General features: G+C 53.2%; 2 protein-coding genes across 6 annotated transcripts; one reads left to right on the top strand and one right to left on the bottom strand.

Annotated features, from left to right (window-relative positions):
- The first annotated feature begins 66 nt into the window (after positions 1-66).
- Positions 67-23,166, top strand: LOC114068998. 4 transcript variants are annotated; one of them, XM_027905515.1, is made up of 5 exons: positions 67-146; positions 2,034-3,212; positions 3,418-3,515; positions 4,221-4,325; positions 22,975-23,166. In XM_027905515.1, exons 2-5 carry the CDS (start codon positions 2,154-2,156, stop codon positions 23,087-23,089), a joined length of 1,377 nt encoding a protein of 458 aa, XP_027761316.1. In that variant the 5' UTR covers positions 67-146; positions 2,034-2,153; the 3' UTR covers positions 23,090-23,166. The 4 variants fall into 4 exon arrangements, with proteins under 4 accessions (XP_027761316.1, XP_027761318.1, XP_027761317.1 ...); XM_027905517.1 differs by lacking the exon at positions 22,975-23,166 and adding an exon at positions 22,652-22,676; XM_027905516.1 differs by lacking the exon at positions 22,975-23,166 and adding an exon at positions 10,910-11,043.
- On the bottom strand, positions 13,493-27,530 carry FNDC5 (fibronectin type III domain containing 5). 2 transcript variants are annotated; one of them, XR_003573696.1, is made up of 7 exons: positions 27,336-27,530; positions 19,389-19,504; positions 18,881-19,079; positions 18,177-18,269; positions 16,280-16,413; positions 15,008-15,597; positions 13,493-14,331 (listed from the first exon to the last, which is right to left on the bottom strand). XR_003573696.1 is itself a non-coding variant. In XM_027905519.1 (6 exons), the coding sequence occupies exons 1-6, from the start codon at positions 27,412-27,414 to the stop codon at positions 15,556-15,558; spliced, it is 663 nt and encodes a 220-aa protein (XP_027761320.1). In that variant the 5' UTR covers positions 27,415-27,530; the 3' UTR covers positions 15,002-15,555. The 2 variants fall into 2 exon arrangements, 1 of the variants encoding a protein (XP_027761320.1); XM_027905519.1 differs by lacking the exon at positions 13,493-14,331 and having other exon boundaries at positions 15,002-15,597.

The raw sequence follows: 27,530 nt of genomic DNA, 5'->3' as shown, positions 1-27,530 counted from the left end.
AGGTGAACGGCGGGCGGGGGGGGGGGGGTGCCGCTCTCCTCCAATCAGAGGGCTCCTCGCGCTGGAGGGGGTGCCGCTCTCCGCCAATCAGACGCCGCCTGGCGCCCGCGGGGGGCGTGGCCTCAGCGCCGTTAAGATGGCGGCGGGTGAGGGCCGGGCCGCGGCCGCTGCTCGGGGTCCTTTATTATCTCCTCTCTCTCCTTCGTTTGGGGTGTTTTGCCCCTTTCCGCGGCGCTCGGGGAGCGGCCGGAGCCCCCGGCGGGCTGCGAGGAGGAGCAGGAGGGTGTGGGCTCGCCCCCAAAGCCCCGCCTTGGGGCGGTGCCCGTTGAGGCGCCGGTTGGGCGGTGCCCGCTGGGGAAGGGAGGGAGGAGGGACCGCTCCGTGAGGGGCTGGTGGTGCTGTCAGTGCCTTCGAGAAGGAAAGGCTCCAGGGAGACCTTACTGCAGGTTTTTAAGTGCCTGAAGGGACGCCAGGAGAGGGACTTTGGCAAAGGGATGGAGCGACAGCACACAGGGAATGGCTTCCCACTGCCAGAGAGCAGGGATAGATGGGATATTGGGAAGGAATTCTCCCCTGTGAGGGTGGTGAGGCCTTGGCGCAGGTTGCCCAGAGAAGCTGTGGCTGCTCCTGGATCCCTGGAAGTGTCCAAGGCCAGGCTGGAGCATCCTGGCCTAGTGGGAGATGTCCCTGCCCATGGCAGGGGGAGGGACTGGATCATCTCTTAAATTCCCATTTCCGTGGAGTAAATCCTTGCACAGCCCCAGAATTCCCCACGCTGCTGTGGGAATGGCTTGGGAATTCAGGCACACAAGTTCCCCGAGTTGTGCTTCCAGAGTCCTTCATGCAGGGCTGGTTGGTGGAAGATGTCCCTGCCCATGGCAGGGGGTTGGACTGGATGATCCTCAAGATCCTTTCCCAAAGGACCCAAACCACCCCACGATTCCGTGGTTAGGAGCTGCATTATCGGGCTGCCACACCCCATTGGACCAAATCTACGTTCAATTCGGGTTTATTTGTGATTTTCTCGGAGCACTCGGGTGTAAATTGCAGCATTCCAACAGCACCGGGGCTGCTCCTGCTGCCTCCACGTGTTCCTGTGGGGGGTTTTGTACACACACAGCTCATTCCCCAGGTGGTTTTTCCTACAGCATCATTCTGAAAGTGCCCTGAAATTTTTATTCTTTAGGCAGAATGACAAGAGGAAGCAGCAGAAATTGCCAGGTTTTATCCCTGAAGTTGCACACACACACACACACACACACCTCCCTTTTTTTAAGCAGTAGGTAGTCAAAGCAACAGGAAGGCAAAAAGACATTCCTTTAAATCCTTGGTCAAAAAGAGGACAGGAAATACCTTTCCTTAGTCCAAATCCTCCTGCTGGGTGAGAGTCAAGTGCAGGGCTTTCAGGTCCAAAGATTCCTGTTGGGAAGAGTCCTCCCTGGGAGGAAAAACACTATTTGTTTGTGAATGCTTGGAAACCATTGAATTTTCCGGGAAAGGTTCCTTATCCGGGGAGGATCTTGGATTGTGATGTGTGTTTTGTGTGAGTGTCTCGGTGATTAATCCCCTCCTGAATGTCCCCTCTGCTCCCTGATGGGGTTTTTTTCCTGACCCCCCTCCCAAAAAAAAAAAAAAGAGACTTTTCCCCGTGTTTATTTGTGTCTTTGCAGGGTGGGGCTTGAGACACTGGGAGGTTTTATTTAATACCTGAAGTGTGAGCTGGGGTTGTGAGCTGGGATTCCTGGGCTCTGCTGGGAGTGTTTTGCAGCGGTTTTGGAGGAGGTGGCACCGAGGTGTTGGTGATTGGGGTTTGTGTTGGTCCTGCCTGATAAATCCCCCCCCCCCCCGTGAGGGAACCCTCAGGAATGAGGGCTTGGTGGTTGTTACGTGTCAGGACCCAAAAGAGTCGAGAATAGAGATCAAGGAGTTCAGGCTGTGGTGCCTCAGCCAGTGTTTTCACCTCCCCTGTTATCTCCCAGCACCTTTGGGAAGCAGCTGGGTTCATTTTATTGAAGGTGTTGTTTTGCTGGCAGGTTGGAGCCGACTCGTGCTGATTCCTCCTCTGAAGGGGCTGCTCGGAGGGCACCGGGAGCTGACAAACCTCAGAACAGGCCTCTAGAGCTGGAAGCAGAGATCCAGGCAGTGCCAGCGACATGACAGACGGTTCCCCTCATCCCCCTCACCCCCCTGGGCTCTGCCTGCGGCGGGAATTCAAACAGGACGCGCTTCCCAGGGCCAAGAGGTCGCCGGATTCCGCGGCGCAGCTCCCGGCCCTGCAGTCAGCCAAGAGGGTTTGTGTGGTGGGTCAGGCCTGCAGCACTCCAAAGCCATCAGACAGCCTGGTGCTCCTCTCCCCAGGTTCTCCCTGCTCCCCTTTCCTGGATGACAGCGGCCAGGGTGACCTTGCTGCTGATTTTTGTGGGTCGAGGTACGACGACGTGGCCATTTCCCTGGACACCAGCGGGTGCTTCGATGACACCGAGCTGGATGACTCCCTGCTGGAACTGTCAGGCAGCGAGAAAGGGAACTCTCCCTTCGATTACACTGAGGAGGAGATCCAGGAAATCTTGGCAGATGACTGCATGGAAGCTGAGCAGCACCTGATCAGCCAAAGCCATCTGAGCCAGAGTGTAAATGAGGAGAGCGGAGAGGCCGAGAGCGGCAGCTGCAGCGGGGCCTCACTCGGTGAAGATGCCGCGGAGATGGTGGAGGAATCAGAGGAACCTCTGCCCCAGGAGGGTTCCACAGTCAGTTCTGGGTGTTATCCTGGCTTTTTGAGTGGAAGTGCTGGTTTGGGTGGGATCCACCTGCAGCAGGACCTCGACCTGCAGGATCTCCTGCACCTCGGCCCGTTCGCTGCCGGCCGTTCCGATGAGCCCCCGGAGGGCAATTATCTGGTGGAGGTGGAGAGAGAAGCTCTAGAAGCAATGATAGATGATTGTTTAGGATATGCTGATACAACTGCTGGTAGCTGCGTTCCCGAAGAATCTCTGGAGCCTAAAGGCCAGGAAAACCTGGCTTTGGATTGCCTGGGAAGAGCCGTGCCCGTGTCTCACCTTGGCTGGAGCGCAGCTGATGAGAGCCCAGCACCTGGGGCTGGAAACCAAGGGCTTCCCAAAGCAACAACGAGACTGTTTTCAAGGAAACCAGACTCTCCAGAGGATGGTGAAGGGGAATCTCCAGGAGCTGAGCAGCCATCAGGCAACATTAAAGTAAACTCACATCTTAATTCTTGTAGCTAAAATGTTTTTAATTCCATTTCTTTGGGTAATGTCCGTAGACACATAAGTGCTGTGTTTGTACAGGCAAAGATTTTTCAAGTGGAGCAAAATGTGATTTTTATGTAACTGTACAAGCAAAACTTACATGGAATGATTTTATTTTGCATGTTAATCCCCTTTTTCCTTACCTTTCCAGATAAGTGACACAACTGAAGTCCAGACCGTGCAGGAAGAGACAGCCAGTGGGAAGAAACCTGGCAAGGTTATTATTGCCCCACAGGAGAAGGAGAAAAGGTAATTTCTTAGCAAGTTTCCACTTCGAGAAACACGCCAGTTATTTCCTCAACCAGTTTGTTGGTTTTGTGCTGCTGGGTTTTATCCTTGCCATTTAATTAGGAGGCACCGAATTAGGGGGGGAAAGCAGTTAATAATTTACCCTGGAAGAGGGGGATGGTGCAAATGGGGAAGGAGGTGGTGAAGCCAGTTTGGGGCAGTGGTTTGAAGGCAGAATCGGGGATGTTTGTGCTGTTGTGGCTCCTCCCCGAGCACTTTTCCTGCAGATGGCAGCAGCGGAGTGGATCGGGATGGTTCCTCCTTCTCTCCCCTTCTCCTGGAGGTGCCACTTCGGAGTTTTTTTTCCCTTCAGACCTGCTGCTCTCAGGTGTTTTGTGCTTTGCTGTTCCCAGAATGGCCCTGGGTGATGTGAAAGATCTGCTTTTGAGGGCTCTCTGCGGGGTTCCTGGCGAGGTAACCGGGGCAGTGACCTGCTGGGGTCACTCATCTGACACTCCTGCTTTGCTCTGGGGTGTTTTATCTTTGCAGCTTTAGTCAAATAAATACCTTTATTTTTTTTTTTTCAACCACAGAACAGGGCTGCAAGGAGGTCATGCCTGTAACAGTTCTAAAGGACACTATGCTCTCTCTGTGTTCTGTAACCTAATTTGACAAATAATCTAAAAAAAAACCCACCCCACCCTAACACTGTTTATTATTTTAAAGGCTGAAACAACGGCCCTGCATGTCAGAGGTGAAAGCTGAGCAAAAGAAACGTTTCCATCCTGAGTGTGCACACCCACACGATGAAAAGTGTCCCCCCTGTGCCAGGTAAACCCTCAGGTGGGATGGGCTGAGGCTGCTGGGGAGGGGAAAATTGATATCCTGGCAGGAGGCCTGGCTGGCTGGACTCGTGTTCTTTGGTGGGTTTAAAGTGTTTGTTTTCAGAGGGGATTAAAAAGTGCCTGTTGCACTTTGTTCCAGCACTACCACGAACACAGTTCCTGTGCAGGCATCAGTCTTGCTGCAGGGCTGGTTTGGATGAGCTTCAGAGTTGGGGATCCCTGGGAAAAACGTTGGAAAGGGAATTTGTGTGTCAGGGATGTTCCCAAAACAGGCCTGTGGTAGCTGGGGAAAGCAGAGCTGAGCTCTGGCTTAGTGTTGGAAGGTAAGTTGGTCTTGTCAGTTCACAACTATCCCAGAATCCCTGAGGTTGGAAAAGCCCTCCCAGCCCATGGATCCCCCCCTGTACCCCATCCCCAGCCCAGAGCACCGAGTGCCACCTGCAGGCCTTCCTTGGAGACACCTCCAGGGCTGGGGGACTCCACCAGCTCCCTGGAACCTGAAGAGCTGAGGTTTGGATTTAACTCTGACACCTCCTCTGTGTCACCGCAGAGCAGAGGTGTGAAGGAAGGGCTGCTAAAAGAGCCCGGTGTGGGTTTCAGCTGAAGGGTGACATCTGATGGGGGTAGTCCTGGGATGTTCTGAAGGGCAAAACCTTCTGGTATCTTCAGTCCATGGCCTCCCACTGTGGTTATTTTGAGTGTTGTCCACGGGCGCAATAATTGTCATTTCTGGCGAGTTGTAAGGAAGTGACAGTTGTGTGGAGCCTGCACTTACCCGGGCACAGGAGCAGCTGCATAGCCACAGGGCTGCTTCCAGTGCATGAATGCAGCATCAGTGATGCAGAGGGGACGAGGCAGGCGAAGCTAAAGTGGCCTGTTTTCCCTTCCTTTCAAATTAAAAATGCAAGACGTATGTCGTGAGTCACAGAAAATCAGGCAGGGGCTCCAAGCGAGCGGGGCTGAGGAGTGAAATACAGCTCTATCTTGCTGGGGAAGAACATTGTCTGGGATGCACACAATTTGATTTTCTTATTAGGGCAAGCCTCTCTTATTTCCAAATAGCTGCAGGCTTGGAATTCAGCCCGACAGACAGCGTGGGCTTCCCCAGTTGTCACAGATAAACCCTCTCAGCGGGCTGGCTGTGCCCTGTGTGCTGTTCCCAGGCACCTGCATCTGCAGCTTTGCCTCGTGGATCCTTTGCATGGAAAATGCAGAGCCATCCCAAGGAAATCATGAAGGGAAATCAGCAGGTTTCAGAGCCAGCCGGGGGATTCCCTCTGGGAAGCAGTAACTAATCCATTGCTGCTGCAAATCTTCAGCTCTGTTTTGAGTTGCAAATCTCCTGGCATTTGTCTCAGTGTGATGTTTGCCTTTGCTATCCCATCGTTTATGTAATCTGTCTGTTCTTCCTTGCATCCTGGCTCCTGCTGCTGGGTTGTCTGAGGGAATTCCTGTCTGCAGCAGAGATTTTTGCCTTCTCCCTCATCTGCAGGTTGTCTGGCACTTGCAGGTTCTCCATAAATACAACTTTCACATATATATCTTAGATACCTACATCTTAGATATGTTATATATATCATATATTTTTATGTTGGGTGATTGAGTGCTGCAAGTCACAGTGAGTGGCTGAAAGAATAAACTTTTATATTCAGAATAAACTTTTCACATCGAGCCATCTCGAGCGAGTTGGGAGCCTCCTCTGCCTCCTTTCATTCTGTTTTCTAGATGATATCCAAGCTGAATAAATAAATTTAATTGCAGCTTCCTACAGGGGTTTAAATGCTGCTGAGGCTGCCTTGTGGGAGCTGTAAAAATGAGATGTGACTCCAGCATCTGCTCGGGCAATGGGTGGCTGATAATTGACCACACAAGATTCCTACCAGCTGTTTGTCAGCGTTTGCACTCCGTTATTGCCCTTTATCCGGCAGTAAATAGAATTATTTCCCTCTTGAGGAGATCCTCCTCAGCAATTCCGGGTCTGTGTCAGCCACTGAAGTAGTGAGGCTCCTAAAACTGTGTTGTTTGGAGCAAAATCATGGACTGGTTGGAAGGGACCTTAAAGATCACCCAGTTCCACCCCCCCTGCCGTGGGCAGGGACACTTTCCACTGGACCAGGTTGCTCCAAGTGCCATCCTTGGTCCCTCAGGTCCCTGGAAAGCTGACCTTTCTCCAGCAGGATTCCATCAGGAGCTCTCCTGGAGGCTCGGTGTGTTTGCTGGAGGTTTATGATGCTTTTAGCAATTCTTACAACCTGGCAGAAACCTGGGAAATGATTTTCTTGGATCCCTCTTGAATCAAAGGGAGAGGAGGAGGAAATACCTTATAAAGAGTCACAAACCATCTGGTCTTGCTGTAATAACAAAGATCAATATCTTTAAAAAGCAGACAGTGTGTTTAAGGTGATGGAAAGGGAGAACAGTGTAAGGGAGCATATGGGGAAACAAATCTGTGAAATACAAATGAACTCTGCGCTTGCAGACTCTGCCTTGAAAGGGTCTGGTCTGCTGATTGATGCTGAGCTGGCTGAGGGAGGAAAAAAAAAAACAACTTAATCTTGAAACAGTTCTTTCCTGCCCAAATTCATTTGGCTTGAACGGAGAGCAGGCAGGGAAGGGGCAGGACTGGGGCTGTGCTGACATGAAGGGTGGAATTACCTTTAGTGGCTGAGCCTGGGAGGGAGATATCACTTCAGAGGAAATGAAATCCACCTCCAAACCCTAAGTTTCAAGAGGTGGGGGTTGGGGTTTGGACGAGGGGATGGGGTAGGAGTTGATAAAGCAGATTTCTAGGAGGTTTATGGTGAGGGGAGTGGGAAGAAGTTACCAGTTCTTAGAGGGTGATAGTCCTGGTCGAGGGGCTTCTCTCACATGGCTTCTGCTCGCAGGGGGGTTTGCAGAGATCATCACAGCTCCTGGTTTCTAAATGAGTGGAACTTGCCTGAAAGTCTCCTGCTGAGTCTGTAGTTTGGTCTCAGCTGCTGTGGAAGGATGAGGGATGTTTTAAGCTGAACTTATTGAGGGTGTCACTGTCCCCTGTCCTGGGGTGTGATGGCCAGAAGGACCTTTCCTCTGAGCCCTGGGGTGGATGGTTATGTGAGGCACTGAGGTAAAAGCTCTTTCCAAATATTTGCGGGGTTAGGCTGCCCCTGAGACTTTCCCTCTTCCTGGAGTGAGTCACGGTGTAGTTGGCACAGCCTGTCTGCCCTCAGGCTCAGGGGTGAAAGGTGCACCCCTGGCAGCAGGAAATGCTCCCTCTGTTTTATGACCTGGCACTCAGAATGCCGAGGGAGGGAATTTACCTGTGGAAAGGCTTCCAAACTTGTGCAAAGCTGTGATTTCTTACACACCTGTGGCAGCCAACACGAACTGCTGTGCACAGTGAGGGTTTGCCTTTTGAGAGCTGTCCTGGAGAACCTCTCTAGACCCCCCCATCCCAAACCCGTGGGTTTTCCAAGAACACTTTCTAAAAAATCCCTTCTAGAAGCACCATTTTTTTGGGGTTTTCTTTTGACAAGTAATGTCAGTTTTCCTTTGGGTAAATAAACGCTGATGCTGCAGTTTCTGGAGGAGACGTGGAATTGCTCTGGAAGGGAAGGGCTGTGATTCACAGCCCCTCCCCGCGTGACTGATGGAAAATCCTCGGGGTTTTGACTGGCCAAGGACACACAGCTCACTGACAGAGCTTGACTCGAGCAAGGGCAGCATTCCAGGGAAAGGACCCGTTCTGATGGAACACGGGGTGTCTCCTCCCCAGCTCCTGGTGTGACCAGGTTGCTTTGGCTTCAGACCTTCTGCTCGCTGCCTGTTCTTGCTGCAGAAATAAAAGCTCTCTGTGCTGTGGATGTGCCAACCCTGTGCCAGGCAGATGTTCCAAACCGCTGGTTTTTCAGGAGTGACCCCCTTCATGGTTGTCCACACTCCTCCAGATTTTATTTTGCTTTGGTGAGTTTGCAGTTTATAATTTGTATTTCCTGAGTTATGCTCACCCCTGTGCACAAAGAAGAAGAAGAAAAGGTGACAGAGTTGCCTTTCAAACTTATCTTTTCCGAAGTGCAGAAGGGGCAAAGCAGCCTCTAATGACGTGACAAAGCTTTGTCAAAGCACTCTGAGGCCTGGAGATAACCAAGCTCGTTGAGGTAATTTGTGTGTTGATTTTTTTTTTTTTTTAATCTTGCTTTTCTGAGGCTGCTTGCAGTTCTGTGGGGGTTTGCCTTGCTGCTTCAGAATGTGCAAATGAGAGGATTTAACAGCACTTTGGGAGGAAAATTGGCTCCTTGTTTGAAGCGCCTGTTAGTGGAGCCTTCAGCCTTTGTGGTGGGCCAGGCAGAAGGGGCTTTGCAAAGGAGGTGGTGGAGCACAAAGCAGAGTCCCTGAAAGGACAGGCTTTAAACTCCTAAAATATAAACTTCTTCCTTTCCAAGGTGCCTTTTTAGAACGTGCTTTTCTTTTTCAAAACCCCCTAAGAGGAAAATTAAGTGCCAGCTGCAAACATTAAGAAAATGGAGGGCTTTTTTTTCAGTGAAGATGCTGTTCCTGCCTCTGTAGCAATGCTTCTCTTGAGTTTGTTTTAACTATTTGACTTCCTTTTGCAGAAATTACCCAAGGGCCAACAAGAAACCTACCCAGAGGTACAGCCATGCCCACTGGGTGAGCAAGAACTTGGCCAAACTCCACGATTTCCAGAGCATTCCCGACCACTTCCAGTGTAACCCCGTTTGATTTTTCGCTGTGTTCTGCCTTTAGGAGTTGATAACTGGCCCGGTTTATTTTAAGTGGTTTGTATTTGGACAAGTTGTCTTCTGATCTTTGAAAAGGCCAGTGGGAGTGTTCTCAGTTTGGGACAGGTTTGGAGATGAAGTTTAAACCTGGTCTGGTTGGGGTTTTTTTTTTTTTGGGGGGGCAGCTTTTATGCCTTGCACCCTTGGGACTGCAACCAACCTCCTCACAGGTCACAGGTGCAGGGGTTGTTGGATCATTTCACTGCTGGCAACTGGAAAAACTTGATCTAAAGCTTGGCATTGAATCTCGTGCAGCGATTGGGATCCCTTTGGGTGACAGAAAGGTTTAGAACTGGGAGAAGCAGCTGTGGCTGCTGTTCTGTTTGACAAAGCTCTGTGTGTGTTACTGTGAGCTCAGGAGAAGCTGCTGATGTCACTGCTGGCTTGTCTTGTTCCCTTGTTGTTTTTGCCCCTGAAAAGTTTGCCTTTTTTTGGATTGTTTTGACTTGGTTTCGTTTGTGACTTCTCTTGTAAAAATATTTAACGAGAGCTGCGCTCGAGTTTATAAATATTTTGTACCTGTTAAGTGTAATTTTCTTTTTTCCCCTGTGTTACTTGGGCCTTTCTTTCACTTGCCTTGCTGGGCTGCCCAGAGGAGTGTGACCTTGTGTTCATTGGTGTGACACAATCCAACAGCAACTCCTGATCTCTGTGCTGCCTCCATTTCCTTCTCTAACAGAGCATAAAACCTCCAAATTATTTGCAGTTGGAGAGGTTGATCTTCAAAATGCTCTTCCCAGGAGTGTCAGCAGGACCTTATGAACCCCTTTAGGTGTTTATGGGAGGGGGAATTTAGAGAGCAAATTGGGTTTACTCGTGGAGGGAATCACATTATATTTTCATTATAGTAATTTGAGCTGGTTTGGAGGTGCTTTTGGTTAATATGATTTTAACAGAGATAAAATTTAAGCTGATGTTTTCAGCGTCCTGGGTCATGCATTTTGTTCTTTTTGCCCTTCTGGAGCAGGGCAGGAGGAGGTGGCTTGGAAAAGCAGGGAAAGTTTCTCGCTGTCCCAGATGTGCAGTGACTGAGACGCAGAGCATGGAAGTGATTTGTGCAGAGGATAAAGCGGGGGGAGCAGGAGCAGAGCCTGGCACTGCCTGCCTGCACTGACTCCCACGTAACTCGACCTCTTGGGGCCACTTTTACCCCTGTAAATGTTGTCCTCAGAGAGCTTTTCCTAGGAAGAGGAGGGGAGATTTCACCTGCTGTCCAGGTCACAGAATTCCAGAATGGTTTGGGTTGGAAGGGACCTTAAGGCTCATCTCATTCCACCCCCTGCCATGGGCAGGGACACCTTCCACTAGCCCAGGGTGCTCCAACCTGGCCTTGGACACTCCCAGGGATGGGGGGCAGCCACAGCTTCTCTGGGCAAACCTGTGCCAGGGCCTGCCCACCCTCCTGGGGAGGAATTTCTTCAACCTCCTCCTGACAAGGTTTGGTGTCTGCTGGGTGCTCAGAGCAGCTTCCCTGTGCTGGACACCCCTGGCACAGGCAGGTGCCTCCTCCTGAGGTGTCTGTGACTGTGAAACCCTCATGTGGGTGGATGAACACTGCCAGCTCTGCTCTCTGAGAGGGGTTGAGGCTTTGCTGCTGAAAATTTCCCTCTTTGACACTGCAGGTGATTCATATCTGCTGAATGGTGGAGACACTGCAGGGGGAGGGAGGGATTGTGGATTAAACCCTCGGTGGAAGGACGTGCAGCGTGTTTGCTTGAGTGTAGCCAAGGGCTGTGTAGATGATTTTTTGTGTGGGGTTTTTTTTTGTTTTGTTTTTTTTTTTTTTCTGTAGTAGAATCCAGTGCCATCAGTAAAGACTGCAAGGAGCTGCTTTGTGCAGGCCCTGCGTGAGCTCTGAGATGAAATGCCTCACAATTAAAAATTTAATAGCATTCATCGACGTGTTGCAGGCAGCCAACAGCAGCTGGAGGACAATGGGACTGAAATTAAACTACTGTGTGGGTTTTTTTTCCTGCCTTCCTCTCCAAAACTGACCAGCTCTTCCCTCCTTTTGTGCTGTAAGGGGGGGGGAAGAAATTATGTCCTGAAACATAATGATATTCTCCTTTTGGCTGAGAGGATTTCCAGGTGCATCCTCTGGGTGGTATAAATAGGCTTTATTTAAGCAGTTGGTGGCACTAAGTGTGGGGGTTTTGTCAGCTAAAAAGGACAAAGTGTCAAATGGCATCGTGGGGCTCTGTCATTACTGCCACTCGCTGGCTTTGCATCCAGATCCCAAGGAAAAAAGATGGCTTTTCTGGCTGCCAACTTCGCTGCCTCCATCTGGGATCTGGAATTCAAGCTGTGTCCTCCCTGGCTCTGTCACTAATAATAAAGATTCCTCATTTTGGAGCTCACTTAAACAGAATTGATGCTGATGCAGGAGCTGAGAGAGAGAGAACCCGGCTCCCCTTGCCTCCAGACGTGTGGGCTGAAGCTCCAGCAAGGAGGAACATCCTCCTTTTAATCCGCCCGGGTCATCAGACGATTTGCCAGGCACCAGATCTGTGGAGGAAACAGCAGATATTTTAGCATAACAAGCATGTTGATCACGCAGCTTTTTTTTCAAGGAACAGCTAGAAAGCTGCCGGAATGTGGTCAGCTCGGCGCTGGCTGCTCCCGGGCTCGGCGCTAATGGCTCATTATGTGTCGTTAGGAAGCGTTTCTGCAAATCTGGGGGAAATTACTGTCGGTGTGGAGCATATGGTGCGATGTTCAGCTCCCTCCTCGGGAAGCTCGGGCTGACTGCTCGGTCAAAGAGGTGCCGGAGTTTTTTATCGGGGGGGAATGGATGTGCAGCTGTGACATTGGGTTTTGCGGCGAGGTGACCTTTGGTGTCTTTGGCAAACCCTGGCATCGGCAGCCTGCTCCTCCCCGTTCAAATCTCCTCCAGAAAGTCATTACCAGCTGAGATTGTGCTAACACTTTTCCGCCGTGTAGGTGTTTTCCTCCTCCTCGGTTGCTGTTGAACTGTCAAGGGATAAAATGCCTAATGTTCTCATTTTCCCTGGAGGAGAGAGCCCAGAGCTTGTGCTGGTGCCTTGTGGCGGCGAGGGAGGTGTGAGAAGTGGCTGGTGCCGTTGTTGTGAGCTGGAGAGGACACGCCGTGCAGGATTTGTTTGCTCCACACTCCCTCCCGCGGCTCCGCTTCCCTCGACTCGTGGGGGAGGAATAGATCGGCTAAATTGTACTTGTAGGCATAATATTACAGTGCTTGGAAGGAGGGGAGGGAGGCAAAGCGGTGCTTAACTTTAAACACGCCCCGAGCGTGCTGGCAAAGGGTTGTGTTTTGCAGCTTCTTGCTCCTGTTGTGCCCTCGGTCTCTGCTCGGTTGATTCTTGGAAATCAGCGGGATTAATCCCCAGGGGCTGCTGGGGGGGCTGCTTCCCTTTGCTTTTAGAGATCAGCAGGGAATCAGCACTTGCAGGGCTCTCTGGGCTCCCTGTCATGCCAGCCCACTCCCACTTGCCGCTTTTTGGTATTTATTGAAACCTCCCCTTTTTTTTCCAGCTCCTGCTCCAACAATGAGTCAAAATCAGCAGTCGGGGAGAAACACGCGGGGAACGTGGGTGGCCTTTGGGGTATGTTCTGCTGTGGCCCAGCATGACTTCCCTCAGTGTGTCTTGGGTTTATTTTTCGTTGATCCCTTCCCTTTATTCACTTTAAAACACCTCAGGAGTATCTGTTGGCAGCTCTTGTTGGGAATGAGGTCTCTGTTCTAAAGATGGGCTTGAACTCACACAGGCCCAGAGCCTTAATGGTGTTGGACTCTCATGAGTGACTGTGGAATTTAATACCTAACCAGCTTTGATGTTTATGACCCTCAGAAAAGCAGGATTTTAAAGAACTTCCTTCTCCTATAAGGGGGGAAAACCTTTTCCTGAAGTGTGGTCTTGTTGCATCACTCCAATCTGGAGTTGCTGAAAACTTTTCTTGAACTGGGTGGCTTGGAATCCCTCTGAGAGCTGAGTTGCTGCCAGGCTACATTTGTTTCTCCTCACTAACAGCTTTATTTCCTTACTCTCAGGGCATCAGTTACGGGACATCATAACTGGTACCTCCTCCTGCCCCGTCAGGGTGTGAATTTTGACTCTGACCCTTCGCGTTTTAATTCTGTCCTTCCCAAACTGAGCGGTCGCCTCTCTGTTAGGAAAGAAGTGGCTTAAGCCTGTTGCTGGGGAATAACAAAGTGGATATGGTCTGCATTCCCAGGGACAACTGTCTTTACAAACAGCCACACAACCCCTCCCAACCTGCCAAATTACCAGGGTGAGATTCCTCTTGAGCACCTTCTGAGGGCTGTTTGCTTGCCTGTCTGCTCCAGGATTAGGAGAGAGCATCTCCCTTATCGTTTTGCACATGCTGGACCATCTGTCCCAAATCTCCCTTTAGAGGGCTGTGGATTCCAAATGCTGGTTTCTTTCTTTAGGAGATAACAGCCGTGGCTGAAGGATTTTGCTAGGTATGGCTCTGGTGCTATTTATGGTGCAGGTTTTGGGGTTTTTTTTTTGTCCTGCAGCCACAGCGAACTCTGAACCTTCCTGGGTTTCTCCACCCAGACATTTTGGGTTGTAGTCCCTGGGAAATACAGGGAAATTCCCCCCCCCCAAGTTCTGTGGTGCGTGTTCTGCTCGGAGCAGGTGAATATATAATTACTAAATTCAGATGTTACAAGGACACAGGAGAAATGCCTTTAATCTTTTATTGTACATTATAAAATGTTTATTGCTCTGTCTGGATCAGAGGTGTTGACCTCTCCCTCTTGGTGATGGAGGAGTATGTTCTGGCAAAGGATCCGCTGAAGACACCTTTGGGGTTGGCCTGTCTTCTGAAACCAGCACGAGGGAAGCCCCTGCTTGTTCAACAGCAAACTTCCCTGTGCCTTTCTCCCAGACCAGCTCTTTTGGAAAGGCTGGTGCCAGTGGAAGAGGGGAGATGGCTCAAGTCCTTCCTGCCAACCTGTTGCCTTGCAGGGACTTCCAAACCCAGGCTCATCTGAGAGAGCAGGCTCGTGGTTTGAGATCCAAACCCTACCCAGGCCAACCTGTCTTGGCATTGGATGGAACAAGGAGGATCCTGCCTCATCCCCTAGTGCATATGGAGTGGTCTCGTGGAGTAATTAAATAAATACAGATACCCCATGGCACACTACAGAGAGGAAATCTTGTCCACGTGATGGTCCTGCATCTACCAGCTTCCAGAGCACCAGGGATCCTGTCAGCTCACAAACATCAAGCACTTGAGAAGAGAGAGGAGAACCCCAGCCCCTTTCCCGTTCATCCCCATCCCTTTTTGGGAAGGGCCGTCCCCAGCAGACACCTGCCCTTCCAACACCCCAAAACCAGCGCGGGCAGGGTAAGGAGAACCAGCCCTTCCCCACAGGAACCCTACTAAAAGAAGCATTTTAAGAACTTAAGCCCTCAGAAAAAGGTCCCTCAGGCCAGAGCCTTCCACAGCAAACAGCTCTTGCCCCTGGAGCCCTTGCATAGCAACCGGTATCATCAGGTATTCTGTCTTTTTGTTTGTTTGTTTGTTTGTTTGTTTTTTTGCTGACTGGCTACATTTTTACGGACCTTTTATCACACTGGTGGTGGAACTCAGGCCCAGCTGAAAAATACCGCGAAGAAAATGGTTGAAATTCTCCTGGAAGCCGAATAACAGCTTCTGGTGTCCCCCGGTGTTGGTCTGTGCCTCGGTGTTCCCCGGTTTGCTGAGGTGGGAGAGCACCAGTGTGAGACAGCAGAGGCAGCAGCAGTGCAGATGTGCTGCAGCCTGACCAGAGAACCACCAGGGCAGCTTCTCCTGGTGGCAATGGAAACTGGGGGATGCTTTTTTGTTGTTTGTTTTGTTTTGTTGTTGTTGTGTTTTTGTTTTTTTTTTTAAAAAAAACCCACCTGGCAGGACGTGTTACACCACACAACATCGATGAGCAAAGCGAGGCGAGAGCGCACAGCAGCCAGAATTGGGCTGGTTGGTGGTGATTGGGATGAGATTCCCTCCATCCCTGCTCGGAGGGGGGTGTCGGTGCCTGGTTGGTGCCTGAGCTCCCGGGAATTCTGCCAGGATGGAGCGACAGTGAGACCGAACAAAGACACAACAGAACCTCGCACGTTCCCAAAGACAGGAAAGTCGTCCCAGAAGGTGGAGTGTGAGGGTGGAAAGGAGCGTGTGATTCGTTGCTCCAGCCCAGCTGATCCACGAGTCCGGGTCAGCACCGCTGCTTTTCCATCTTCTTTGGGTGCCAAGGATTCTCTGAAGGATTCTCCTTCCTGGCCAGATGTTTGGCAGGACACAGGCGAGGAGGTGTCTGCCAGCAGGTGACAATCACTGGGTCTCTTTCCAGGTTGCTCTGACAATGTTTCACCTCCCCAGTCATCACGGCTCGGAGGCAGAAAGTGAGAGTGAGGGATGGAGTCCATCGGTCGGGTGACAGGCCTGTCATGCTTCGATGATATTCACTGAGGGCTTGTTTTTTGGAAACTAGGAGAGAAAAGGAAACGAAGGGAGAAGGGATGGATAGAGGGGGGAAAAAAGACAAACCCACATCAGAGATCAGTGCACTGTGCTGGTCAGTTTTTGTGCAGATTCTCGTCCCATCCCCTCATGATGATGAAAAAGGGCCAGGGCTGAGCCTTGGGCTTCTGTGGCTGGTTCATCACTGCTGCTGAGGGAGCATCAATTAGTGGACTATTTCAAATAATAAATAAATGTGAAGGGGTGGGGATGTGCCAGAGAGAATAGAAACACAAGGAAGTTAAATTAATTGAAAGAAGTTGGTATAAATTACAGGCTTGAGCCTGTTTACTAAGGCTGTGACAAACCTTTACCATCGTGTGTGTTACCAGACAGTGCTCCCGCTGATTAACTTTCAGTTAATCACAAGAGCAGTGTCCTCTTCGCCACGTGCCACCTGAGGGTTGTGGCAGGACCCAAGGAACTCGTTTTTCTTCCAGAGGTGTTCGGATAATTCAGAACTGTGGGTTTAATCCTGATTTCTGATGGCAGTTCCGACCGATCCAGAGGCGTGTCTGGAAGGCTCAGAGCAGGGAGCGGTGCGTGGGGGTGGAGGGTGTTCCCTTTCCTCATCCCCTCTGCAGGGGGGGGTGTTTACAGAGGGTTTTTTGGGTGATTCAGGACGGTGTGCCCCATCCCCAGCTCTCACCTTGCTGCGCAGGAGCCCCCCTCCCTGGTGCTCCGGGGTGCTGTTCTCAGAGGCGCTCTTGGCTTTCTCCTTGCTGTTGTTGGGCTCGTTATCTTTGATGATGTCGTACTGTCTGCAGAACAGGGCGATCACCCCTGGCAGGAAGAACCATTAGTGATCACACAGCAAACGAGCTCAGCCCCCGGAGCCTGCCGAGCTCAGAGACCCCTCCTTTGCCGGCCTCCTTTGTGCCTCCTCGGCAGCATCCACGGTTCCTCCCAAGGATCATTTCCTAACGCAGCCAGGCAGCCCTCTGGCTCTTTCCTTCCCCTCCCCGTGCCTAATTCCATGCTAAACTAGTTAGACAGGAGCACAGAAGCTTAATTATATCCCAACTTCCCTGTGTATAAATGGGACAAACAGTGTTTGAAGCCCTCAAGCCAACAACCGAGCCCTGCGGTTCGGTGGGATTTTTATTTTTGTTTTTTTTTTTGCTTTGCAAACACGGGGCCTGCTGGAATTTCTGGTTAGTAAAAATGTGTCCTCTGATCTGCATCCTCCGAGGGGGAGAGGAGCTGGAGCTGGCAGAGGGGAGGCAGGTCCTGTGTGCCAGCAGCAGGACAACACCTGCAAACGCGCAGCACAAGCTGCGAGTGGAAATTTCCTCCCAGCCAGGCACGTGGAGAGGGAAGCAGGGGCAGCCACGGCACGTAAGAAGACTGCAAATGTCTGTCTCCAAAGCTCCTGTGTGATGCTTTCACCAAAGAGCATCTCTGCCTGCTCATTCCAGACACGTAGGTTAAGTAGGTCCAGGCAGATGCTGCTTCTCCCTCGCTGCAAAATACTCCTCAATAGCAGCATGAGTGTAAAACTTCCACCAGATCATCCCAAACCGCTCTGGGAAGTGAGCTGTGGTTATGGCAGCTGCCCCAGGGTTCACTGGCATACACAGAGATCCCGGCCCTTTCTTTGGGAATGTGGACAGAGGGCTGATTCTCGGAGAGCGGGTGTTAACATCTGCCACGGTCACAGGGGAAAACCGAGGCACAGAGCAGCAGAACTGCCACGAAAAATGCCAGAAACACAGCACAGGAGTTCAGGGCTTGGCTCCATCCAAAACCCTGGGCAGGGACTGGCTCCAGGTTGGATTTGCTCAGTCATCATCACACAGGGCAGGTTAAGAGCTGGAGTGAGGGTTTGTTTTTTTTTTTTACACTGAGACTTTGTAAAGAACCCACTCGATGAAGAGAGGTCCCTCCCAACCCCCTCTCCTTTTTAAATGTAAGTCATCTGTCTGGAAGGGAAATTGTGGGATTAGCAAATTCTTTGTTCCCAGCTGATCTGAGTTTCAGATTATTCTACAGGGGCAGATGAATCAGTTGTTCAGTCGCTCCATGTAATTATTCATGATTGTTTTTTCTGGCAGGGCATTTAAATTTGGATGTGCACAAGTAAAACTTGGCATAGCTGCTGAAAAAAAATCATGGGCTAGAGGTTTTGGAAGCCCTTTAATTTAGTTTAGGGTTTTGTGTGGTTATTGTCTTTGGGAATAACTCCTGTCCTGTCTCTGGAGGTGCAAATAAGGGCAAAATAAATGTTCTCCATGTCAACTGAGCCATTCCCCCTGGAGAGTGAGGCTGAGGGCATTATATTCATGTCATTCTGGGAAAAAATGAGATTACAGGATTAGCCTTTGGGAATTGGCTCCATCAAGTGCATTATCTGCTCCTGGTGGATCAGACCAGATCCACTGATTCACCTGCTTTTGGCACTGCCCGACCTTACAGCTGAGAACTCCTCACTCCTTGGGGGAGGAAGGGTCTCTTTTCAGGCCTTTTTCCATGATTACACATGCAAACCAAGCCAGCCATCCCTCCCTATGGATATTCCATGCTTTTGAGGGAGAGGTTGAACTGACCTGCCCACATAAACAACACCACAACGATGATGAGAATTTCCCCCGCTCGCAGCTGTTGGTTTTTCTTCGCCATCTCCTTCATCGTCACCTCATCTGCACAAAAAGGGGGGGAAGAGAGACATGGAACCAAACACCCTGGCCCAAATCTGGGGGGTGTCAGGGTCACAGCTCTGAGGGAGTCCTCACCCTGACAGGAGGGCAGCGTAGGTTGGGTGTCAGGAAGGAATTCCTCCCCAGGAGGGTGGGCAGGCCCTGGCACAGGTTTGCCCAGAGAAGCTGTGGCTGCCCCATCCCTGGGAGTGTCCAAGGCCAGCTTGGAGCAACCTGGGCTAGTGGAAGGTGTCCCTGCCCATGGCAGGGGGTGGAAACGGATGATCTTTATGTCCCTTCCAACCCAAACCATTCCATGGTTCGTTCTCTGATTCTGTGGAAACACAGCTCCCAGTGTGGAAACCTTCTCTTCCTCCTCGCTTTGCCTGTTAAACCTCATCTGGAACTGGAGAAAGGAGCAACCCGCCTCGGCAGCACCTCCCTGTCACCTTGTGCACCCCTGAGGCGTCCTGCTCGTCCCCTGGGGGCTGTGAGAGGACACTTTGTGTGTTTATCCCAGCCATTCTACCTGCACAGGATCCCCTTTCCTCCCTGCAGAGCCCTGCCCTGCCTGGGCGTCCCAGGGCCCACGGAGGAACTCACCCAACACTTGCCTTTATTTTTAGAGGCTAGTTTCTCAGCTTCCCTGGGGGTCTTGAAGAGGACTGGCTCACTGGCAGGGCTCTGGCCTTGGATGCTGATGGACTGGACGTGCACAATGTACTCAGTGTCCTCCTCTAGGTCCCAGAGGGCACAGGAGCGGGTGGTGGTGTTCACCTCCTGGATGAAGCGCAGCATCCGCACGTCCTTCTTCTGGAAGCCGAGAGAGGAGAGCACAGAGTGGTGGGGAGGCCTCCCACACGTGCACTGCTGTCACCTAAGGCCACCTTGCCTCCTGCCCTGCCCGCCAGGGACGCGGGGAGCCATCGGGCCCTTCCCCTCCCTGCGGCCGCCAACGCACCGAGCGCCGCTGCAGAGAGGACAGGGAGCCGAATCCCCTCGGACCACGAGGGACAGGATGAGAAGGAAAGGGCCTAAACTGCAGCAGGAGGAGGATTTGAGGGCTGAGGGGACCTGGGGGGAAGGGGGGTGGGAAGATAAACGTGACTGCAGGCACTGTACCTGCTGGGAAATCGCAAATCCAATGACAACTTCGTCTTCCAGGACATCCCAAGTCACAACGGCCGAGTTGGCTTTCAGGTGTTTGACTGTGACATTTACTGGAGCCGACGGGCTGTCTGCAAGGAGGGAGAGCAGAGCCTTTACAGGGGCAGGAGATGGAGCTAGAGCAAGGGAGGGAGTGGGAAAAGACCTTCCTCAGGGTCCTTCCTGGGTTTGTTTCTGGATGTGGGAGCTGGGAATTGCAGGTACTCCGCGTCTCGATTCCCAGTGAGGTTCTAAGAGATCTTTCCTGAGAGTATGAGTGTCATCAGACATGGGTTCAAACTGAAAGAGGGGAAATTTAGCTTAGATGTTGGGAGAAATTCCTCCCTGTGAGGGTGGGCAGGCCCTGGCACAGGTTTGCCCAGAGCAGCTGTGGCTGCCCCATCCCTGGAAGTGTCCAAGGCCAGGTTGGAGCAACCTGGGCTGGTGGAAGGTGTCCCTGCCCGTGGCAGGGGGTGGGACTGGCTGAGCTTCGAGGTCCCTTCCAACCCAAACCATTCCATTGATTCTGTGTATGAAATAAACTGACTCTTGGGAAGGGTTTCTTTACCAACACAGCCAAGCCCTGAGCAGCTCATTCATCTCCTCCTCCCCAGCCACGCTCCACGTTCTCTCTGTTGTTCCCTAGTACGGTCTGACAGTGACAGCTGGGAGGAGATGCAAAATCTGCCTGGGAAGTATGCAAAGGGAATGCTTTGATGAGCACTCTGGAGGTTTGAATTGCAGGAGTAGTAACTGGGAGCGTTTCTTTGGCTTTTCCCTGTGAGTTTGGCAGAAAATGTTTCATGCAGGTTTTGTGGCCGATGTCGGAGGACATCCAGGAACCATCCACCCGCAGCTGGCAGGACCCACCGAGGGATAGAGCACTGGGAGAGGATAGCAATGGCCTGAGGCTCTGTGTTTATTCCCAGTTCCAGTAGAGTGGCTCCCTGGAGCTGCCAGCCCTGCCAAGGAGAGCTGGACTCCTGCACACCCTCCCTGGGAGCCTCTTCCCAAGGGAGCTTGCACAGTCCAAAGCCCTTCTTGGCATCTCTGACAAAGGTTTTACCTCGTAGGTTTGGCACAGCTCTCCCAGCTGGACTCTGTTCCCTCTCCTCTGGTCACATTTAATTCACAATCTCCAGCTTGTGCCCTGAACCCAAAGCAGTAAATGCTCTAAATAACCCCAGGAGGGTGAGGATTAGCAATTTTTTTTTCCTGACTTTTATAAGAAAATAACACTTTTGTTGCAGTGGAATCCCTGCCCAGCCCCTTTGGGGCCGAGGCTGAGGTCACCAATAAAAGAGGGGGGCACGTGTGCCCATCTCCAGTAACACTTGTTGGATTTATAGTCAGTCCCAGCCGCCTGGATGTGGCTGAAAATATTCAAGCTGTAGTGTCAGTGTCTCCAAACAGCTGACATCACTCCTGGTGAATGTTCCCCTGGGAGCACAGAATTCCCCAGCTGAAGGTCAGTGCTGTCCTCCACTCATGGAGCCTCCCACACCCCCCAGGGAGTCCCGGAGGAATGGGGTGTCTGGACAAGAATCAGACCCAGACCAATTCCAGAGGGTCTTTCAGTGAGCAAAAAGGTTGCTGAATGGCTAAAGTTGGGGCTTTGGGAGGAGCAGCAAGTGATTGTGGTCTCAGGATTTCACAGGGGATGTGTCACCCCTCTCTGGGGCAGAGGATGGAGTCGGTGTTGACCCCACAGTGTTCCCATCTCCCAGGGGCTGGCCCTCATGGAATGAGGCAGTGTTCCCCAGGCAGCTCTTGGAGGAAGGGAACACTCATCATCCTCACCTTCCCCTGCAGCAGCAGGGCCAAGGACAAGCTGAGGAGGGAGATGGATCATCCTCCCCATCCCCAACACCAACCCCTGCTGTGGCACCGGGAAGGGACGTGGGTCTGCATCTCTCACCTTCCCCCGTGCCTGAACCTACCAGAGTCGGCTCTAATTTTAGGAAGGGGCAGTCAGCAGACAGGAATGTGCACAGGGAAGGTCTGTGAGTCATGCCTGATGAATTTGCTGGAACATAGGGAGAGGGCATGACGGAGTTGAGGGGCGGGAGACAAAACAGTCTCCAGCTGCAGCCGGGCCCTTCTGCACCCTGAAATCCTGGCCTGGTTGTCTTTCCTGCATATTTTTAGGAGCTACATTTTGCTGGTTTTTTTGGGTTTTTTTGGTTTTTTTTTTCTCCCAGGAGCTACCACTCAGCTTAAGTTGAGGAGGCTTTGGAAAAGATTAATTAACCCCATAGGAACAGAGAGCAGGGATCAGGGGAAAAGCTGGGAAAAGGGAACACACAGCGCTCTGCTCTTGGCCCCCTTTGAAATTTGTGACCTTGAGGGAGGCACAGCGTAAAAAAAGTGTCCCAAGTTTCCCCATGACATAAAACGTGGGGGAGCTGGGAAGACCTCAAAGAGCTGGGGAAGAGCAAAGAACCCTCTGGGAAGTGGTGTGGGAGAGGCTGGAGGCAGGAGGGAACACTTGGCAAAGCTGCAACCCAAGAGCTCAAAGCCTGCAAAACCGGAATCTGAATGGAGGTGGGGGAGGAATCATCTGACGTGGGTGGTCAGGAACATTCTAGAAACCCCCCCACCCCCTTGAAGTAATACCTGAGAGAGAGGCAGACTAGTTGGAGTCAGCAGCTCTAAAATCTGGGAATCTAGGACAGCGGATGGGAGCGTGCCTTCCCTTGCACTGCCACAGGTTAGGAGTGGCTACACATAAACCAGTGGTGTCAAACCAGCATAAAAAAGCACCGAGAAAAGAGAATTAAACAGTGTTTGCCAGAAATACGAACCCAGGAGAAATGAGCTTCCTGCTCCCAGGGCTGAGGGAATAACTTGGAAGCGACATTTTCGCCCGTGAGGATGCTTTTCCTCGCCGCTCCCGGGAGATGCACAATGAGATCATGACTTCCTAAAATCTAAGCACTGTTCCAAGATATCCCACGTGACTTTTGGCTCCCTGGGCCCCGTTGCAGCTCTCTGTAGGGCCAGCCTGGCAGAGATCAGGTGGGGAAGGCGCAATTCCTGCTTCCCAGCTGGCTGCAGGGCCTTGAGGTGCCAAATCCAAACCTTTGCTTCCTCCCAGAGTCATGTGCAACTCCTGGAAACTTTGCTTCTGTGCCCGTGGCAGCCAGGCAAGGTGCTGGTGTCCAGGGAGCTGGCACAGAGGGTGGGATGGCTGCAGGGATAGCAGGGAATATGTTGTGGATCAAACCTGTTTGCTACAGGATCCCCTGAGGGCAGCACATTCCCTGTCTGGTCCTTAAGGGACCCGTGGGGTGCAGTATTCCTGGTTTAGCAGTTTAGCTTCATCCCCAGCGCAGGAGCTGTGATGCTGCTGGAACAAATCCCACCCTGCAAACTGGCAGAGGATCTGCTTGGCCAAATTTGGATGGAAAGATACTCCTGTCCTCGTATCAGCAGAAAGTGGCCCCTCCTTCCCCCTGCAAGGGGGAGCCTCGGTGATATAAGAGGGAATCGAGGCTGTTAAACACAAGCAGCGGCTTCAAAGCTGGGGATTCTAAAGTCATGTCTCGTTTCCTCCCCACAGGATCCGCAATCTTAGATCCCCCAGGGCTGGCTGTCCCAGCTCTGCCTCCCTCTTCACCTGGAGCCCTTTTGGCAGGTGCAGGTCGGCGCCTCCGCTGCGCAGCAAGAAGACGTGAGCCACTGGAGATTATCCCAGATCCCCTCTGGATCCTGAGAACCCCTTGCAGCCTCCCATTAAATGTTTTCCTCGTTATTAGTGGACTTTTGTTTGAGAGAGAAATCCCCCCCCACTCCTCCATGAACACTTGAGAGCTCTGGGTTGGCTCCTCCCTGGCTTTGTTATCCTGGGCCACAAAGGCATCACTGAAGGAAAGGAGGAATCCATGGAAATATCACCCCCTTGGAGGTCACTTCAGGCTGGGTGACCTCAAGTCCTGTGCCTGGGCTGTAAGTTTGGAATTAAAGAGTATCCCTGGATTTATCTCCCCAGTCAAGGGGCCCAGCCTGGTCCCAAAACCTCCCTCTGTCCTGGAAACTCCAGTCACTTGGAGGTGCCTGGAATTTCTTCCTACGTGGCTGAGGCTGTGCTGTACTCCCAGCATTTCCCAATTCCATTCTCTCCTCTCCCAGACAGCTCCTTTCCTGCTGGGAAGGGCTCAGAGCCTCAGAGTCCCAGGAACGCGGCCCAGTGAGCCGAGTGCCTGCCGAGGCTCTGAGGCAGCTCCTTCCATGCTTTTCACCTGCCAGCTGCCCTTTCCTGCAGGAAGCAGTGAATGCCAGCCTTAAATCCCAGCAGCTCTTTATCCCTGCACCCTGCAGATGCGGGAGATGGGAGGACACGACCTGCAAGGGGAAGGAGCATCCGTGAGATCCGTGTGATGTTCTCGGTGTGGATTCACACAGAGCTGCTTTCGCTGCCTCTCTGAGCTCTCTCTGAGCTCTCCCAGCGTGGATCCCATCAGTGGATATAATTGCTTGCAGGGTGTGTAGGAAGGGCTGGCACCTTGCTCAGCGTTCCCGAGGGTTTTAATGAGGGGGAACCCCAGGGGGGTGCGAGGGAGCAGCGCCCGTCCCGCTCCCGGCCCCGTGGGAAGCGGGGCTGTTTGCTGAGCTCGGGCAGTTCCCAAGGGCAGAAAGACCAACTGGTGGTTCTTCAGGCTGGGAAAGAGGCAATTATTTCCCTCTGACCGCCCACTTCCCTGCAAAAACAGGGATATTAATAGGGCAGCCCCCTCCCACCCACCCCTCGGCTCTGCTGCCGATTCCCAGGGAGGAGGTGCCCAAACGTGAGGGTGGACAGAGCGTGGAGATGCTCACTGTGTCCATCCTGCCCGCTGGGAGTCCCTCAGGGCAGAAGGGAGTGGTGTTTGTGCTCTGGGGAGTCCCACACTGTGCCAAGCCTTGCAGCTTCATTGCTCAATACATTTCTGCTTTTAACTGAATTATACTCGATTCAGGCCTTAATTCAGCCTCTGGGCACTTTATAAACCAGGAGGGGTTTATTTAGCAATAAATTTCTGAAGGATGAGCCGTGTCTGGTACCAGCACATGGATGGTACTCCGTGGAGGACCCTCTGCATGGTTAATGCCTGCAGGCACGTCTCTCTGAGTGGAATCTCCCTTTTCCATAGGTATATTCCCAGCAGGACACAGGGTTTGGAGGAGGATGGCACAGCAGCATCCCTGCTGAGAGGCTGACATGGAGGTTGGAAACCTCCCCGCTCCAATTAAACCTCTCCTGCACGGAATGCAGAAATCAATAGAGTGCTTACGCCTGCCCTGAGCTGGCCAGGAATCTCCGTGGCCTCCGGGATGGAGGGAAAGGGCTGGAATGGGTTGGTTTGCTGTTCCCAGGGAGCTCCCAGAGCCATCACTGCTCCCTCCCCGCTGAGCTCGTGGCTCGGTCTGACCCTGCCCCACCGTGGGTGAGCTCAGCTCCCTGGGCTCAGGGGGAAAGGGTGAGCACGTCCAGGAAGGCACAGGGCAGGAATCAGCACCTGGAGCTGGGTTGTCACCTTTGCTTTGCTCTCCTTGCCCCCTGAGGCTGGGGGGCTGCCTGGGGAGGGGGTGAGGACAGAGACTCAACCTCAGCAGAGGAGGAGGTCTTCCATCATCTCCCTGCTGCTCTTGGAGCCCTCAGCAGTGCCCTGAGCCCAGCCCAGCTCACCCCCCTCTTCATTAGCTCAGCCTAACGAGGAGGGAGCTGCTGGCAGAGCAAGGCCGTGGCAAAATTAAATCCTGTCTCTGACTTGCCAACCATCCCGAGTGTTTCCTCAGGGACCCTCCGGAGCAGGAGCAGCAGGAATGACTCGGAGGGCACAGATGGGACGCTGAGGGCTGGCAGAGAGTGTTGGTGTGGAGGTTATTTCTCAGCTACTTTTTCCTCCTGGTCCTGCTTCCTGTTCTTGTTCACCTTGGCATCACCTTGCCAGAAAAATGGTCCCGTTTGGCCTAACCCCTGTTCAGAGCAGGGCCTGTGCTCGGTGTTGCTCACTCACTCGCCCTTGCTGTGGCTTTGCCAGGGGGGAATTTGCACCAATTCCCTCCTGGGAACAGCAGCTTGAACCTTTCACAACGGGAGTTACTTTAAACCCACTTGCACAAGCTCTAGGTCCAGAGGGAAAGGACCCCCAAGCCTCCATCCCTGCCTGGGAATGATTTCCTCTCCGTGGGCTTTTCCAGTGACTCTTGGCTTGGGTGCCTCGGTGGCCTCATGGCCACACCATCAGGTAGAGCTGGGGACACAGAGCTGGTGGTGGTGCTGCCACTACCTCCGTGTGACCTTGGGAAAACCACTCCAGACCCTCATTCCCCTGTTCCTTCTCTGAAAAACAGGGGCAGGACAAGTTTGCTGCCTCGCTGGGGGCGTGGGCAGAACTCATCACCACCCTTGGCAAAGGAGGCACGCAGGGAGAGGAGGCAGCAGGGCTGGGTGGCCCAACACCAAGGTCATCCACGTCCATCAGAGCCCAAATCTGAGCCTCCTGCCTCCCCAGCACACACCATGCCCATGAGACAGGGCAGCTCTCCGAGCCCACGGGGCTGCCCAGCTCCTAACGTGGCACAGACACCTCGGGGCACGGGCAGGAGCAGGGGGTGGTCATGGGCAGGGGCACAACTCCGTGTTTACTCCCAGTTTGCCTGACCGAGGTGATTCAAGGATAAGGAAGAGCAGGGAAGTGGCCTAGTTTACAGAAAATCGGCAGGGCTGTCACAATTGCAGGCGCCTCCATTGTGCCGCGGTGTTTTCCTCATCGCTCCCTCCTCCTGGGAATGTTTTCATTAATCTCCCCGGGTCTGTCAGTTGTGAAACGGCAACTTCAGAGGCCAAGGATGGATGTCAGAGCTGAAGGAATTCGGGGGGGGGGGGTGGGTTGCTGCAGCCCCGAGGAGGCTGAATGTAACTCCAGCAACTCCCGGGGCTGACTCGGGCAAAGGAATTTCCACTCCCTGGAGCTCCTGCATCCCTGACAGTCACCCCCAGCCTCCTGGAATGCAAGGTATCCTGGCAATCAGCGGTTTGCAAATCGAAGCAGCTGTTCCACCAACATCTTGCAGCCAACCAGGAAAGGAGACAGCCCTCGACTGCCTGCACGGAGCCGGGGAGGGCGGCTGGACTGGGCTGGGCTGGGCTGGGGAGCAGCACCAGCGCTGCCCAGTTTGCACCCACAAGCGGGGTGCTGGGGTCAAGGTTTAGCACGGCCAGTGCAGGCAGGAGTGGACCTGAGCATGTCCTGGTCGCTCCAAAATCAGGTCCAGCTCGTGGGGCCCTTTGCCTTCTCCAAAGATCCCCCACTCCTCAGCTCAGCTCAGCTCAGCTCAGCTCAGCTCAGCTCAGCTCAGCTCGGAGGGGCCTGCTTTCCAGTGGCTGGGACGTGCTGTGCCCCTGGTGAGGTGGTTCTTCTGGGGCCGTGGTGCTCTCCCAGCTCACAGAGCTCCCAGCTGGGCCCCGGACAGCCGGGGGTGAGCCGGGCAGGGGGATTGCCGAGGCTGACGTGCCACGGCATCGGCAGAGCAGGTCTGGCTTTGCCCCCTCCGCTCCAGTCCACCCCAGTGACACGAACCGGTGCCGCTGCTCAGGTGCCCGAGAGCTTTCGCCTCTCCGTGCCCAGCGCTGCGCGAGGGGCTCGGCTCGCTCTCCCTGTCCCCACAGCGCATCCCCACGAGCCACCTTTCCCGGGGATGCCCGGCTGGAGCGCCCACGCCGGGACCCCGCGGGGGCGAGCGCCCGGCGCTCCCCGAGCCCGGTGCCGCGGGGCTGCTCTCCCGAAACCGCCGCCTCTTCTGCACCCAAATCCCCACCAAGTCCCGACGCCCCCCAAAACTCCGTCCCCGGCGGTGTGGAGTGGGGGGTGTCTCCCCGCAGCGAACCCCCCTCCCCGCAGCCCCGGCAGCCTCTCCCGGGGGCCCGGCCGCCCGTACCTGCCTCCACCGGGCGCAGTCCGGCGTAGCTGAAGCAGAGCAGGAGCGCTGCACCGGTGCAGCCGAGGAAGGGCTCCATCCCCCGCGGCCGCTCGGGGCCGGGCCGAGCCGCTCCGGGCCGGGCCGGGCCCCGCCGGCGGCGCGTCCTGCGAGCTCAGCGGAGCCGTTCAGCACCGCGGAGAGCGCCGGGGCCGG

The sequence above is a fragment of the Empidonax traillii genome, unplaced genomic scaffold (genome assembly GCF_003031625.1).
Source record: "Empidonax traillii isolate 1590-97213 ecotype Southwest subspecies unplaced genomic scaffold, ASM303162v1 scaffold1160:size199357, whole genome shotgun sequence".
Lineage (NCBI taxonomy): Eukaryota > Metazoa > Chordata > Aves > Passeriformes > Tyrannidae > Empidonax > Empidonax traillii.
This window is presented reverse-complemented; position numbering and strand designations above follow the sequence as displayed.

Excerpts from the sequence above, each read along its gene's own strand:
- LOC114068998 (XM_027905514.1), top strand. The coding sequence starts at position 2,154 with ATGACAGACGGTTCCCCTCATCCCCCTCACCCCCCTGGGCTCTGCCTG. Across the intron at positions 3,213-3,417 it reads AGCCATCAGGCAACATTAAA|ATAAGTGACACAACTGAAGT; the intron begins GTAAACTCACAT and ends TTACCTTTCCAG. Across the intron at positions 4,326-8,931 it reads AAGTGTCCCCCCTGTGCCAG|AAATTACCCAAGGGCCAACA; the intron begins GTAAACCCTCAG and ends TTCCTTTTGCAG.
- FNDC5 (XM_027905519.1), bottom strand. The coding sequence starts at position 27,414 with ATGGAGCCCTTCCTCGGCTGCACCGGTGCAGCGCTCCTGCTCTGCTTC. Across the intron at positions 19,080-19,388 it reads GATTTGCGATTTCCCAGCAG|AAGAAGGACGTGCGGATGCT; the intron begins GTACAGTGCCTG and ends CTCGGCTTCCAG. Across the intron at positions 15,598-16,279 it reads GGGGGCTCCTGCGCAGCAAG|TTTCCAAAAAACAAGCCCTC; the intron begins GTGAGAGCTGGG and ends TTTCTCTCCTAG.